At 39.3% G+C, this 12562-nt stretch overlaps 1 protein-coding gene across 2 annotated transcripts in view; it reads left to right on the top strand.

Moving 5' to 3' along the window:
* Positions 1-9672, top strand: part of ART3 (ADP-ribosyltransferase 3) — a 29689-nt gene extending 20017 nt beyond the window's left edge. The window contains exons 6-12 of one of the 2 annotated variants that reach the window (XM_032837536.1): positions 829-858; positions 3119-3151; positions 3869-3901; positions 4518-4550; positions 5812-5844; positions 7112-7144; positions 9264-9672. In XM_032837536.1, coding sequence (XP_032693427.1) covers positions 829-858; positions 3119-3151; positions 3869-3901; positions 4518-4550; positions 5812-5844; positions 7112-7144; positions 9264-9397 — 329 coding nt within the window. In that variant the 3' untranslated portion in view covers positions 9398-9672. Of the gene's footprint in view, positions 1-810; positions 859-3118; positions 3152-3868; positions 3902-4517; positions 4551-5811; positions 5845-7111; positions 7145-9263 lie in introns of both variants that reach the window. The other variant, XM_032837447.1, reaches the window with a different exon arrangement.
* The last annotated feature ends 2890 nt before the right edge of the window (positions 9673-12562 follow it).

The following is a 12562-nucleotide window of genomic DNA, read 5'->3' as shown; positions in this document are numbered from 1 at the left end:
TTTGTAAATGGAAGGTTGGGTCTCCGGAGATATGAATAATATGGAAACATTCTGGGGAGTAAGGTTGGTAGGACCCGAAGGGCTAGTCGCTCTTGACAGGGATGCGGGCCTCTTACGGAGAGGTCTGTATTCATCACTGAGGTTAGCCTATGTGGCACCACGCATCCAGATGAAAGGGGAAAAGCTACTCATTTTCATCTGTCAAATATGCTGATATTTGTTATCATTTGGCTAAATAAGATGCCTGGGTGATTGGATGCTTCCCCCCTAAGTTTCCACTTCCGTTGATATGACTCAAATCACTTTTTTGCATTTAAGTTCCTTATTATGTGTTCGGCCCCTGTAGCTATAATAAGTTTTTCTTCACTTAAGAGAGAAAAGCATCTGGGTTTTCCTTAAGTATGATATTTGGAAGACACTTCTGTCCCGAGGTGAAGCATTTTGTGAAGCTTCGCATGAGCCCGAGGGCTTGCATAGCCTCACTTCTTACTGGCCCGTTGCGGACGCAAGTTTTACTGGTCATTTCACAGGGGCTTCAGCTCAGTCTTCAAGACGGATGTTTTTCTACCTCATTGAGATCCCCAGGAGACTTTGTCTCTGTAGTGATTTTTCTTAAGAAAAGGGGTCCAAGGGGGCCTCTGGAAGGTTCCAGCCCAATGTGGTGCATTTAGATTCTGGCTGACACTTAAATTTAGTAGCTCTAGTTTATTGGATGTACCAAGTGGTTCTTTATGGTTCTAGTATCTGAGAATAGTTTGCTGTAACTGTAGTAATTCTCAGTTATTTTGTTTTATCATTAAAACGGATAAGTTTCTTCTTATAACTTAGGTGAGAAAGACCAGAACATTGAAGACACTGGTAAGATATTTTTGTAAACTCCAGGGGTTTTCATTTGTAGTCTAGCTCTCTCAGGGATGGAAACAGGTAAGCATAACACAGTCGGGAAAAGTGGGAAGAAGACAGAACCCACTTTAGCTTACTAGTTTGGTATATCAGAGCCGTCCTGAGTTACAGGTCGACCTTATAAAGATGACGCAGCTGCCTTCTCTCTTGCTTAACTCTCCCATTTATCTCCAAGATGACCAGAGAGCATTTAGAGACATGACACGAGGAGCTGGTTCTAAAGGGCCTGCTTCCTGCGCTCGCTGTGGCAGCATGTATACTACAGAGCGTATTTTATGCTTTTGTGTTCGCTGTGGCAGGATAGAAGAAGGTGTGACTTCACAGACTCTTGTAACCTAGGGTGTTGGCAGAGGCATTGTAAAGTGTCATTGTTTTTTTCTAAATTACAGTGATTTTGTGTGTTTATTTCTGTTTCCAGCAATCTGAGTAATAGATGCTTTTAGCTGTATCCATCTGATTATTTCATGTATTTTGAAGTACAGCTCATTCCCAAGTTTTTGTTTTTTATCTTTTTTTATAATATTATTCAAATGTCCTCAAGGGTTCTGGGACAGGGACACTCATAAATTAATGGTAATATTATAAATTGGAACTTTTCTGAAGGACGGTTTGATGGTATGTATTATTAGCCTTAAAAATGTCCATACCTTTTAACCTAGTTACAGCACATTAAGATTTGTACTAAAGAAATAAAGATTTGTGTACAAAATGGTTACAGTGTGTGGTAGCCAAAATTTCTGAATAACCTTAGTATTCAACAGTTGGATATTGTTAAATAATATCCATATAATGAAACACGAAACAAGTTAAAAATAATATATTTTTTTAAAGATTTATTTATCCATTCAAGAGAGAGTGCTCATGCACACGTGTGAGCAGGGGGATGGGCAAAGGAAAAAGAAGCTGACTCCATGCTGAGCCACCCAGGTGCCCCTAAAAATAATATTTTTGAAAAATATGAGAAGATGCTTATAATATAGTGGCAAGTAAAATGTGTAAAAAAGCATATGAACTGTAATAGCAGCTTATTTAAAAATTTCAAAAGAGGAGCACCTGGGTGGCTCAGTTGGTTGGGCATCCGACTCTTGATTTCAGCTCAGGTCATGATCTAAAGGTTGTGAGATCAAGCCCTGCATCAGGCTCTGTGCTTTATTAGCAGGAGTCTGCTTATCTGTCTGTCTCTCTTTCTTGCCCCCCTTTTGCCCTCCCCCCACTTGTGCTCACTCATGTGCTCTCTCTCTCTCTCTAAAATAAGTAAATCTTGAATGTCAAAAGATACGAACTTCGGTTATAGGAGACCCAAGTATTGGAGATGTAACATGTAGCAGGGTGAGTAGAGCAGCACAGGGGTGTGGCGCTTCGGAAAGTTTCTAAGAGAGTAGGTTTTGAGAGTTCTTACCACAAGGAAAAAAGCCATTTTTTTCTTTTTTTAAATATCTGTATGAGATGCTAGATGTTAACTGTGATCATTTCACAACATATATAAGTTGCATCATTATGCTGTACACCTTTAATTTATACAGTGCTATCAATTACTTCTCAGAAAGGCTGGAAACAATGCTTAAAATGGTATGAATATATATATATATAGCAAAGAAATGGAAAGGAGATATACCCAAAATATTGAGGATGAAAAGCTCTGAGATCTGGGATTAATCTGAGTAATTTTTTTTTAAGATTTTATTTATTTATTCAACAGACAGAGATCACAAGTAGGCAGAGAGGCAGGCAGAGAGAGAGGAGGAAGCAGGCTCCCTGCTGAGCAGAGAGCCTGATGCGGGACTCGATCCCAGGACCCTGGGATCACGACCCGAGCCAAAGGCAGAGGCTTTAACCCACTGAGCCACCCAGGTGCCCCGATTATGAGTAATTTTTAATTATTTCTTGGGTTTTTCCAGATTATCAGTAATTATAATGTATTATGTAATCAAGAAGTTTTATTTTTAAGAATATGACACATGTAGGTGGGAGTCTTTGGATTTAATCTTAAAAAAATAAAATAAGAGCTGTTTTGCATAATCTAGGAGAGAGCTAGACATAGTTGTTCTCACCATAAGTCAGTCAAGCTCTGGTGGATTAAATTTCTCCCCTTTTACCCTGGTCCCTGCCGTCTCTCAAAGCTTTTCGTTTTCCACTGTAAATAGCCATATAAATACAAGGTTAATTTTCAAGTTGATTGCATTTTTCACTGAAGAGTTTCTTTTCTCATCTTTAGGAGTGAAAAGCCAGGAGTCCCCAGTCTTACCTGGTAGGTACCTCTTCCTTATCCTCTAAGACTAGCTGCAGGGTTAGGAGGAGACATAAGGGCTTACTCCTAGGACTCAGGACATTCCTGGACATGGAGAGTTTGAGGAATGAGTTAAGTCAGAACAGAGGTACTGCATTAATTCATGCTTACTTAGTATGGTCCATGCAGTATACCAAGCACTTGTACGACTTATTTCCTTTAATCATCACTTACTCCAGGCCTAGAGTGTATTTCTTTTGCGTAAATAAGGAATTGAAGCTCAGAAAGATTCGGAAGCCGGACCCGTCAGAGAGCTGATTATTATGATGACAATAGAACTAAACCAAGTAGACTCTCTTATGTTATGTTATGTTATGTTATGTTATGTTATGTTATGTTATTTTTCAGTGTTCCAAGATTCATTGTTAATGCACCACACCCAGTGTTCCATGCAATACGTGCCCTCCCCAGTACCCACTCAGTACAGTTTCGTTTAAAAGCTGCTGTATTGGGACTGCCTTGCAAAGATAAGATTGGAGAGAGAGGGGCCAGATCCTGGAAGTTCTTAAAGTGCAGGCCAAGCACTGGGCTTTGTCAAAGAGCCATTGAAAGGTGTTTTTGTTGTTGGCTGTTTTCTTCTTCCTTTTTTTAGGGTTGGAGAGGGGGGAGATGTAGACAAAAGAGAGCATTCACAGTGCAAGGAAACTGATTAACCCTAATACTCATTTCTGTCTTGAGGTATGACAAGCCGTGAAGCCACCCAAATGCCTGGTAAGACGGCTTTCTTTTTACTCTCTGGGCCCAAGTGTGAGATGAGAAGAATTCCCCCAGGCATTAAAGAACATGTTATCATGAGACTCTTATTCATTAACATTTGCCTTATAGCTGCCTACTAACCATTCTTCGGATTTAGCTGGGGAAGAGAATAGAGAGGAAAAAGTGTCTTTCTTCTCTAGTGTACGTGTGTTCCTGGAGCAGGAAAGTTAGCCTGTTTGGGGCATGGCTGAAGGCAAGGGTGCTGGAACCCGGAGGTATGCAAGCCAGCACTTTCTAGCTTCCACAGCTGAAGTTACTCAGTAGAAAGTTCAGCTTCAGCAGAAAGCTGACTTTTAGCTTTGGCTAGGAACTCCGCATCTAGAATTTACCAACTAACAAAGTACAGTCTTCTGGCATACGGACGAGCTCAGCCCAGTGCCAAGGCAGAAGGCTCCTCTAAGCCGGACGTAGGTTTGCACGGCGGGGGTTCTCACAGCCCAAAGTTGTAGTCAGAAACCACGCCGCAGTGGGAGCTTTGGCACGTGTATCACTTAAGCTCATCAGGGAAGAGCTGGGAAAATGGACTCCCCGGAGCAAACTGTAAGTCACTGAAAACTTCTTTCTCACTTAGGAATGAAAATTCCAGAAACTGTTTCACTACCAGGTAAGCAGTAGTTGGCATAGGAGAGAGGAAGCTGCCAGTCTGGGGGGTATAGTTATAGTTGTCACCATTAGAGGATGCAGGGGAGCCTAAGAACTTCGCACAAGATCAGGTAAGTGAGTAAAGGACCCACCTCTCTTAACTTACGATGTAGTACCCATCCCTGGAGACTTGTGGATCTTCAAGTGATTTTCCAGTTTCATTTTACCGTGGCCGGTGTAGCCTGCCCATCAGATACAGCCATGAAAATGCTAAATGAGAATTTAAACGGTGTGAGGCTGTTGGCGAGGATGAGGCCGAGGGGCCTTGAGCTTCGGTGGCCAGAGAGACTGAACAGTAATTTCTGTCAAGTTCCTCAGAAGGGGCTCAGAACTTATGCTTATAGAGGAGGAAAAAGGTCCCTAAACTTAATTTTTCTCCTGGGACAAAGAGAAGTTTATTTTTTAAAAGTAGACATAATTTACAAGAGAGCTATGGACAGTAGTAACACTTCTCTGCCTCAGAATTGTTATCTTTCAAATAGGCTAATACTTGTCATGCTTACCTTATGGGGATATCTCTGCGGACTAGAAAAACACAAAATCTCAGGGTGCAAGCCCCCATTTAATGCTTAAATCCTTCCTCCTCGGTTCACGTAGTATTTTGAAAATAATTTTTGATATGTCTTATTATTATATAATGAATAGCACGGTGCTGAGCTTTGCCTAACGTCGCTGTCTGTGGAAAGAGCACAGCGCTGTGTGCAGAAACCGCATACGCACAGTTAACCGCCTAACTCACAGATACGGGCCTCGAGAGAAGGTCCAGCAGCTCTTCTGCCTTCACCCGGTTTTGTCACGTTGGGCCACGTGTTTGTTTGCTCACAACTTCGAAGTGAACCTCTAACAACACCGATGGCCCATCTTGTGTGTCTACAACTCTTCAGCTCAGTGACCTGAGTTGGCACAGGGTTCTCATGGGTTCCTTCCAGGCACGGTGATTATCTGAAGGCAGCTGCCCAGCGGGGTGGGAAATGATCACAGGCTGTGTAGACAGACCCCGTTTCAATAAGTCTCTTCTCTGCCATTTTCCTCTGGGTAACTTTATATTAAAGTTATTTCACTTTTCTTTGCTTCTGCTTTCGAATCTGTAAAGTGAAGAAAACATTGTCTAGCAAGACTGATTGAAGTCCTAATGAGATAAAGTTTGGCAAAATGAATGGTAATTTAAAGTAGTAGTAAATGGTGGTTGTCTTTATTATTATCTGAAATTCTTTCTCATTTAGGAATAAAAGTGGTACAACTGGATGAAAAACCTGGTAATAAATTCTTTTTTGGGGGTGGACGTATCATGGTTTTCTGGGTCCTTTACCATCATCATTCAGTTAGTTCAGTGTTAAGAAGGCAAAGGAAAACACCTGGACTATCCATCTTCTGATACTGCAATCTGCAAGCCAGAAGGAGAAAAGGCTGAGAAACCAGGGAGAGCAGCAGGCTGCCATTACGGCTGTCTGGGCTAAGCATAGAAAAAGACTGCTGGCTTGCAGCTGCGGGGGTCTATTCCAGAATAGGACAGTAGGCTTCCCAAGTTGAGGGAATCTGTAGTAATTGGGACAGCATCGTCAAAGAGCCATCCGTGGGAACCCTGTGGCATGAGACCATTCTGTGTTCTCACTGTGCTCACCATGTCCTCCAACAAATAGGCCACTAGGTTTTGCTGGGAATGTTTCATATTGTGCTCTCTCCTAGACAAATGTGTGTAGTGCAGGCTTTTTAGAAGTGGCAAAAAACATTTACACAGGATCTCATTTAATCCACTTAAATATTGTTATTGCCAGTTTAGAGATGAAGATATGGGATATAGGAAGCTTGAGGAACCTGTTAAAGACGGGAAAGAGAAAACTGGGACTCAGACTTCTCAAATTTTGTTCACCTTCTGTCATATGACACTTGTCTTCCAACCAGATGTAGTTACAGAAAATACACCTCTGTCCTGGGCCCCTAGAATTGGTATTTGGCTTCAAAGCTGTCAAAATACGGCAATATTGTAATATTTCAGTGCTAGTGTAGCATTGTAATTGAGGTCGTATATCACAGTAATTGAGAGCAGAGGCTTTAAATTTAGACATTGCTGCCACTGACTGACTACCTCTGTGATTTTATGCAAGTTTTGAGGAACTTCTGTATAATACTGATAACTATATCCACCTTCTGAGACTGTAAAAAACGTGATGATGTACATAAATCATCAGCACAAAGTATGACACACAGAAAGCACTCAATGATGGGTATTAATGTTGTACTTGGGAATTAGTACAGTGTCCAGAAAAAGTACCTTTTTTTGTATATAAAAGTTTAATCTTTCTTTTAATGAAAACAAATATACATAATGGTGAAAAAAATTCAGAGCAAAGTGAGAAAAAATTAAACCCTTCCTCAACCCCACGCATAAATCTAAACGTGATACTCTGCCCTGCAGACCCATTGTCAGAGACAACCAAGTTTGCCTAATCATTTAATCAGATTTTTCTCTTCTGGGTAAATAGATGTACAATATAGTTAACCCAAAATCTGTTCATATTTTAGAAGACAAAAGTCAAGAAGATATCGGCAATCCTGGTAAGAAATATTTCATTTCCTTAGTTGATAAATGTCTGATCTGCAATATAGAAAAAGTAACAGACTTATTTTTCAATAACAGGTACAAAGTTTCAAGAGTTTAAGGGATCATTATATGGGATATAATGTCATATCCAAATATTTATTAGTGTGATATGGGGGGAGTAAATTAATTTCTTAAGCAATCATTTTCAGCTGTGTGTTTTGTTTAGAGCAGTGGTTCTTAACCCTCTCAATCCAGTCTCCCTTTTTATAACAAATATTTATAAAGCCTTTATAGTGTCCTGGAATAGCATTCATAGATAAGAAGACCTACTTGCACCCATAAGAATATCAATATAATGTTATTTATTTATATAACTATAATTTATAACAAAATTGCATAGATTTCAATATGTAAGGGTCTACATTATACTGAAAGAAATAATTGACAGATGATTGTATTTACTTATACAAATTGGATTTAAGGAGGGCATGTGATGTAATGAGCACTCGATATTATGTAAGACTAATGAATCATTGACTTCTACCTCTGAAACCAATAATACGTTATTTGTTCATTGAATTTAAATAAAATTAAAGAAAAAAAGCAACTTGAAGCAGTATGCTCTTTTTAGAGATCCTGAAGATTACCTACAAATGGAAATGATTTATAAAAGGAGCAAAATTTTGGAAAAGGTTTAAGACAAGGAAATACTCAGGATCAAGATTCTAATTCACAATTTCCCTACACTCATGCTGACATGAGTGTACATGCAGATAACTTTTAGTAGGGATGATCCCATTAAAGACAAATTTAGCTTTTTAAAAACTATTTTATTTATTTGAGAGAGAGAAGGAGAGAAAGCATGAGCATGGGGGAGCAGCAGAGGCAGAGGGAGCTAGAGAAGCAGACTCCCCGCTGAGCAGGGAGACCACGTGGGCTCGATCCCAGGACCCTGAGATCATGACCTGAGCCAAAGGCAGACTCTTAACCAAGTGAGCCACCCAGGCGCCCCAACAGATTTAATTCTTAAAATACACACACACACACACACACACACACACACACACACACCTGACAAACTCCAAACTGCCTGATAGGGGGCCGTACTGATCCCTTGAGAACCACTGGTCTATAGTAACAAACTAATGTATGAGTCTACCTGTCTTTCCCTTTCCCCATCTGTATACATACAACTGTATGTTTATAATTATGGTTGAGTAAATTGATAATAGGAGTTAAAGACTTATAAAATTTATTGGTTGTTTCTCTAGGCTTTGTGTATGAAGTCTGAGTGTGATTCCATTGGGATACTTCCCAGTCCTCCCTTGTATAGTCTAAACCGAAGCACAGCCATCATTCAGTTACATAATTCTGTGTGAAACAGATCATCCTCACATGAGTGGACTCTACTGTTTCTTTTCACTAGTTCAGGTGAAAGGGAAACTGTTTCCTCCAGACCAGTGATCCATGTATGGAGGGAAAAAGTTCATTTTTTTTCAGTTGGCAGGGCTTAGTGTTTAAAAATGCAGCTGTATTTAATCACATATTGGTAACTATTAGCATATACATCTGAAATATAGTCTTGAAATAGAATCAAACTCTACCTTGCATGTATATACAGAAAATGAAGACAAAAAATTGCTAAGAAATTCTAGAGTACTTGAAGAACAACAAAAGGTATCTTGTCTACAGAGATACTAAAAAGGCTGTGGAGGGCACCTGGTTGGCTCAGTGGATTAAGCCTCTGCCTTTGGCTCAGATCATGATCTCAGGGTCCTGGGACCAGGCCTGCATCGGGCTCTCTGCTCAGCGGGGAGCCTGCTTCCCCCTCCCCTGCCTGCCTCTCTGCCTACTGCCTACTCTCTGTCAAATAAGTAAATAAAATCTTAAAAAAAAAAAAAAACCTGTGGAATCCTAGGTAAAAACTATGTCAGCACACCCTGCTGATATACATGAAAACACAGCCTGAAATCTGTATTGAACTGTACTTATTCCAACATTGTTTCTGGTTAGCGTTTGAGGAAAGTTTGTAGTTCAACTTGAACATCATCTACATCAGGGTACCTGGTTTAGGTGCATGAGGCTGGCTATCAGAAATGACATGTGTCAGTGACTGTGTGTTCTCATCAACAGCTCCAGATCCGGTTCCAGTTCCCGGTCCCAAAACCCATCCCTCTGCATCCTCTGGCGAAATGCTCCTTCCACCGCTGGGGACATTCATCATTTCAATCATTGCTTCTGCTATAGATCTCTTTGTTGCTTTGTAGTCTAATGTATTCTTTATTTACTTAAAATATACTCAAGGAATCCCACAGGAAACCGGCAACAGGAATGATGTATTTTTTCACTTGTTCATCAAAGTCATTTGGTAAAATGAGAACTGAATATTTGTTATTTACTTTGTAAATTCACAGTTGGTCCAGATATATCATAGAATTCATTTTCGATTTATTTCTGTATTTATGATTGCAAAAAAACCCCTGTATCCTTCTGATTGAATTCAATAAAAGACTTTAATTTATTGGATATAATTTCAGTAGAATTGCTAGATATTAAAATACCCAGTACCGTTAGTGACTAACAAGAATTTAATTCCTAAATTAGAATTTTAAGGAAGTTTTACTCATCTTTGAAGGATCAAACTTTGACTTCAAATACTATCATCCAACAATCTCATCATATTTCCTTGATATATAAACACTTTGTATTTCTGTAAACATGATTATTTACCAAGTTTTTCACATATGGTCCCTGACCTAAATCTCATATTAATTGACAAAAATAGACAGTAGTGAAGGAATGTATATGCTAAGTAAGCAAGGGAAAAATGAGATTATACACTATATTACTCTTTTCCCCAGGGTATTGTGGTAGTTGAATAGTGACTGGTTTAGGCATGGGCTTTGGTAACTGGCACTTGTTTAAATTTTGCAGTGTTTCAAAAAGGATTTAAGTCTGGGGTGCCTGGGGGGCTCAGTCATTAGGCTGCCTTTGGCTCAGGTCATGATCCCAGTGTCCTGGGATCGAGCCCTGCATCGGGCTCTCTGCTGGGCAGGAAGCCTGCTTCTCCCTCTCCCACTCCCCCTGCTTGTGTTCCCTCTCTCGCTGTGCATCTCTCTGTCAAATAAATAAATAAATAAATAAAATATTTAAAAAAAATTTTTTAAAAAAGGATGTGAGTCTACCTTGAAAGATAAGAGAAAAATTACTTAAAATCTAGACTTAGGTGTTATGGGCTCAATGTGCTTTTTTAGAAACGTTGTCTGCACGCTCCCCCCCCCCTCCACCAATCTGGTTTATTTATATTTATTTATTTATTTGGAAGGTTTTATTTATTTGTCAGAGAGAGAGGGAGAGAGATCACAAGCAGGGGGAGTGGGAGAGGGTGAAGCAGGCTCCCTGCTGAGCAAGGAGCCCAATGTGGGACTCAGTCACGGGGTCCTGGCACCATGACCTGAGCTGAAGGTGGACGCTTAACGGACTGAGCCGCCCAGGAGTTCCTACTTATATTTATTTTAAAATTTTTTAATTGAAGTATAGTTGACACGCAATATAATACTAGTTTCCGATATACAAAGTGATTAAAGAATTCTGTATGTTATGAAATGTTGACCACAGTAAGTGCAGTTACCAGCTGTCATTATACAAAGTTATTACAGTAGAATTGATGATATTGCCTATGCTTTATTTTTCATCCCTGTGGCTTACTGTTTTATAACTGTTCGCACCTCTTAATCCCCTTCATCCATTTGCCCATCCCTGTACCTCTCTGGCAAGCTCCAATTCTCTGTATTTATGGGTCTGTTTCTGTGTTTTGTTTGTTCATTATTTCTTTAAGATAGGACCTATAAATGAAATCATATGGTATTTGTCTTTCCCTGTCTGAATTAATTAGCAGAATGCCCTCTAGTTCGTGTCATCACAGAGGACAAGATTTCCTTCTCTTTATGGCTGAGTGATATTCCACTGGATATATACCACAAATTCTTTGTCCATTCGTTTCAGTGGACACTGGGTTGCTCCATATCTTGGCTATTATAAATTATGCTTCAGTGAACTTGGGATACATTTTTTTTTGAGTTAATGTTTTGGTTTTCTTTGGCTAAATATCTAGTAGTGGAAATACTGGATTATGTAATATTTCTATTTTTAATTTTTTGAGGAACCTCCATTCCATTTTCCGTATGGGCTGCACCAATTTACATTCCCATCAGCAATGCCCCAGTGTTCCCTTTTCTCTGCATTCTCACCAACACTTGTTAGTTCTTGTCTCTTTGGTACTAGACATTCTGACTGGTGTGAGGTGATACCTCACTGTTGTTTTGGTTTGCATTTCCCTAATGATTAGTAATGGTGAGCAGCTCTTCATGTGTCTGTTGGTCATCTGTAGGTCTTCTTTGTAAAAATTCATATTTGGATCTTCTGCCCATGTTTATTTTTTTGATTAGTTGTATGAATTCTTTATATTTTTTAGACCTCATCCCTTTATGAGATACATAATTTGCAAATATGTTCTCCTGTTTCCATAGGGTTGCCTTTTTGTTTTGTTGATGGTCCTCTGCTGTGCAAAAAGCCTTTTATTTAATAGATTCCCAGGTATTTATTTTTGCTTTTTTTCCCTGTCTGAGGGGACAGATCCAGGAAAATATTTCTGGGGCCAATATCCGTAAGTTTATTACCTCTATGTTTTCTTTTAGGAGTTTTATGGTTTCAGGTCTCATTTAGGTCTTTAATTCATTTTGAGTTTATTTTCTTGTGTGTGGTATAAGAAAGTGATCAAATTTCATTCTTTTGAATGTAGCTATCCAGTTTTCCCGGCACCATTTATCAAAGAGACTGCCTTTTCCATGTTGTATATTCTTCCTTCTTTATCATAGATTAATTCACCATATAAATATGGGTTTATTTCTGGCCTCTCCAGTCTGTTCAGTTGATCCGTGTGTCTTTTTCTGTGTTGGTACCATATTGTTTAGAACACGACAGGTTTATAGTATAGTTTGAATAAAACAGCATGATACCTCCAGCTTTGTTCTTTCTCAAGACTGCTGTCAATTTGGTGTCTTTTGTGGTTCCATACAAATTATAGCATTATTCATTCTAGTTCTATGAAAAATACTATCAGCATTTTGTAGGGATTGTACTGGCTCTGTGGATTGCTTTGGTTGGTTGGACATTTTAACATTCTTCTTCCAGTTCATTAGCACAGAATGTCTTTCCATTCATCTGTGTCATCTTTAGGTTCTTTCATCTGTAATCTTAATCATTCCAGAATACGGGTCTTCTGCCTCCTTTTACATTTATTCCTAGGTATTTTGTTCTTTATGAGGTCATTGTACATGGGATTGTTAATTTATCTTTCTGGTAGTTACTAGTATATAGAAACACAACAGATTCTGTATATTAATTTTTTATCCTGCATCTTTACTAAATCA

Source organism: Lontra canadensis, unplaced genomic scaffold, assembly GCF_010015895.1.
Source record: "Lontra canadensis isolate GAN:19392208 unplaced genomic scaffold, GSC_riverotter_1.0 scaffold1, whole genome shotgun sequence".
Lineage (NCBI taxonomy): Eukaryota > Metazoa > Chordata > Mammalia > Carnivora > Mustelidae > Lontra > Lontra canadensis.
Note: the sequence above shows the minus strand (reverse complement) of the source record. Positions and strands in the feature narration are given on the sequence as shown.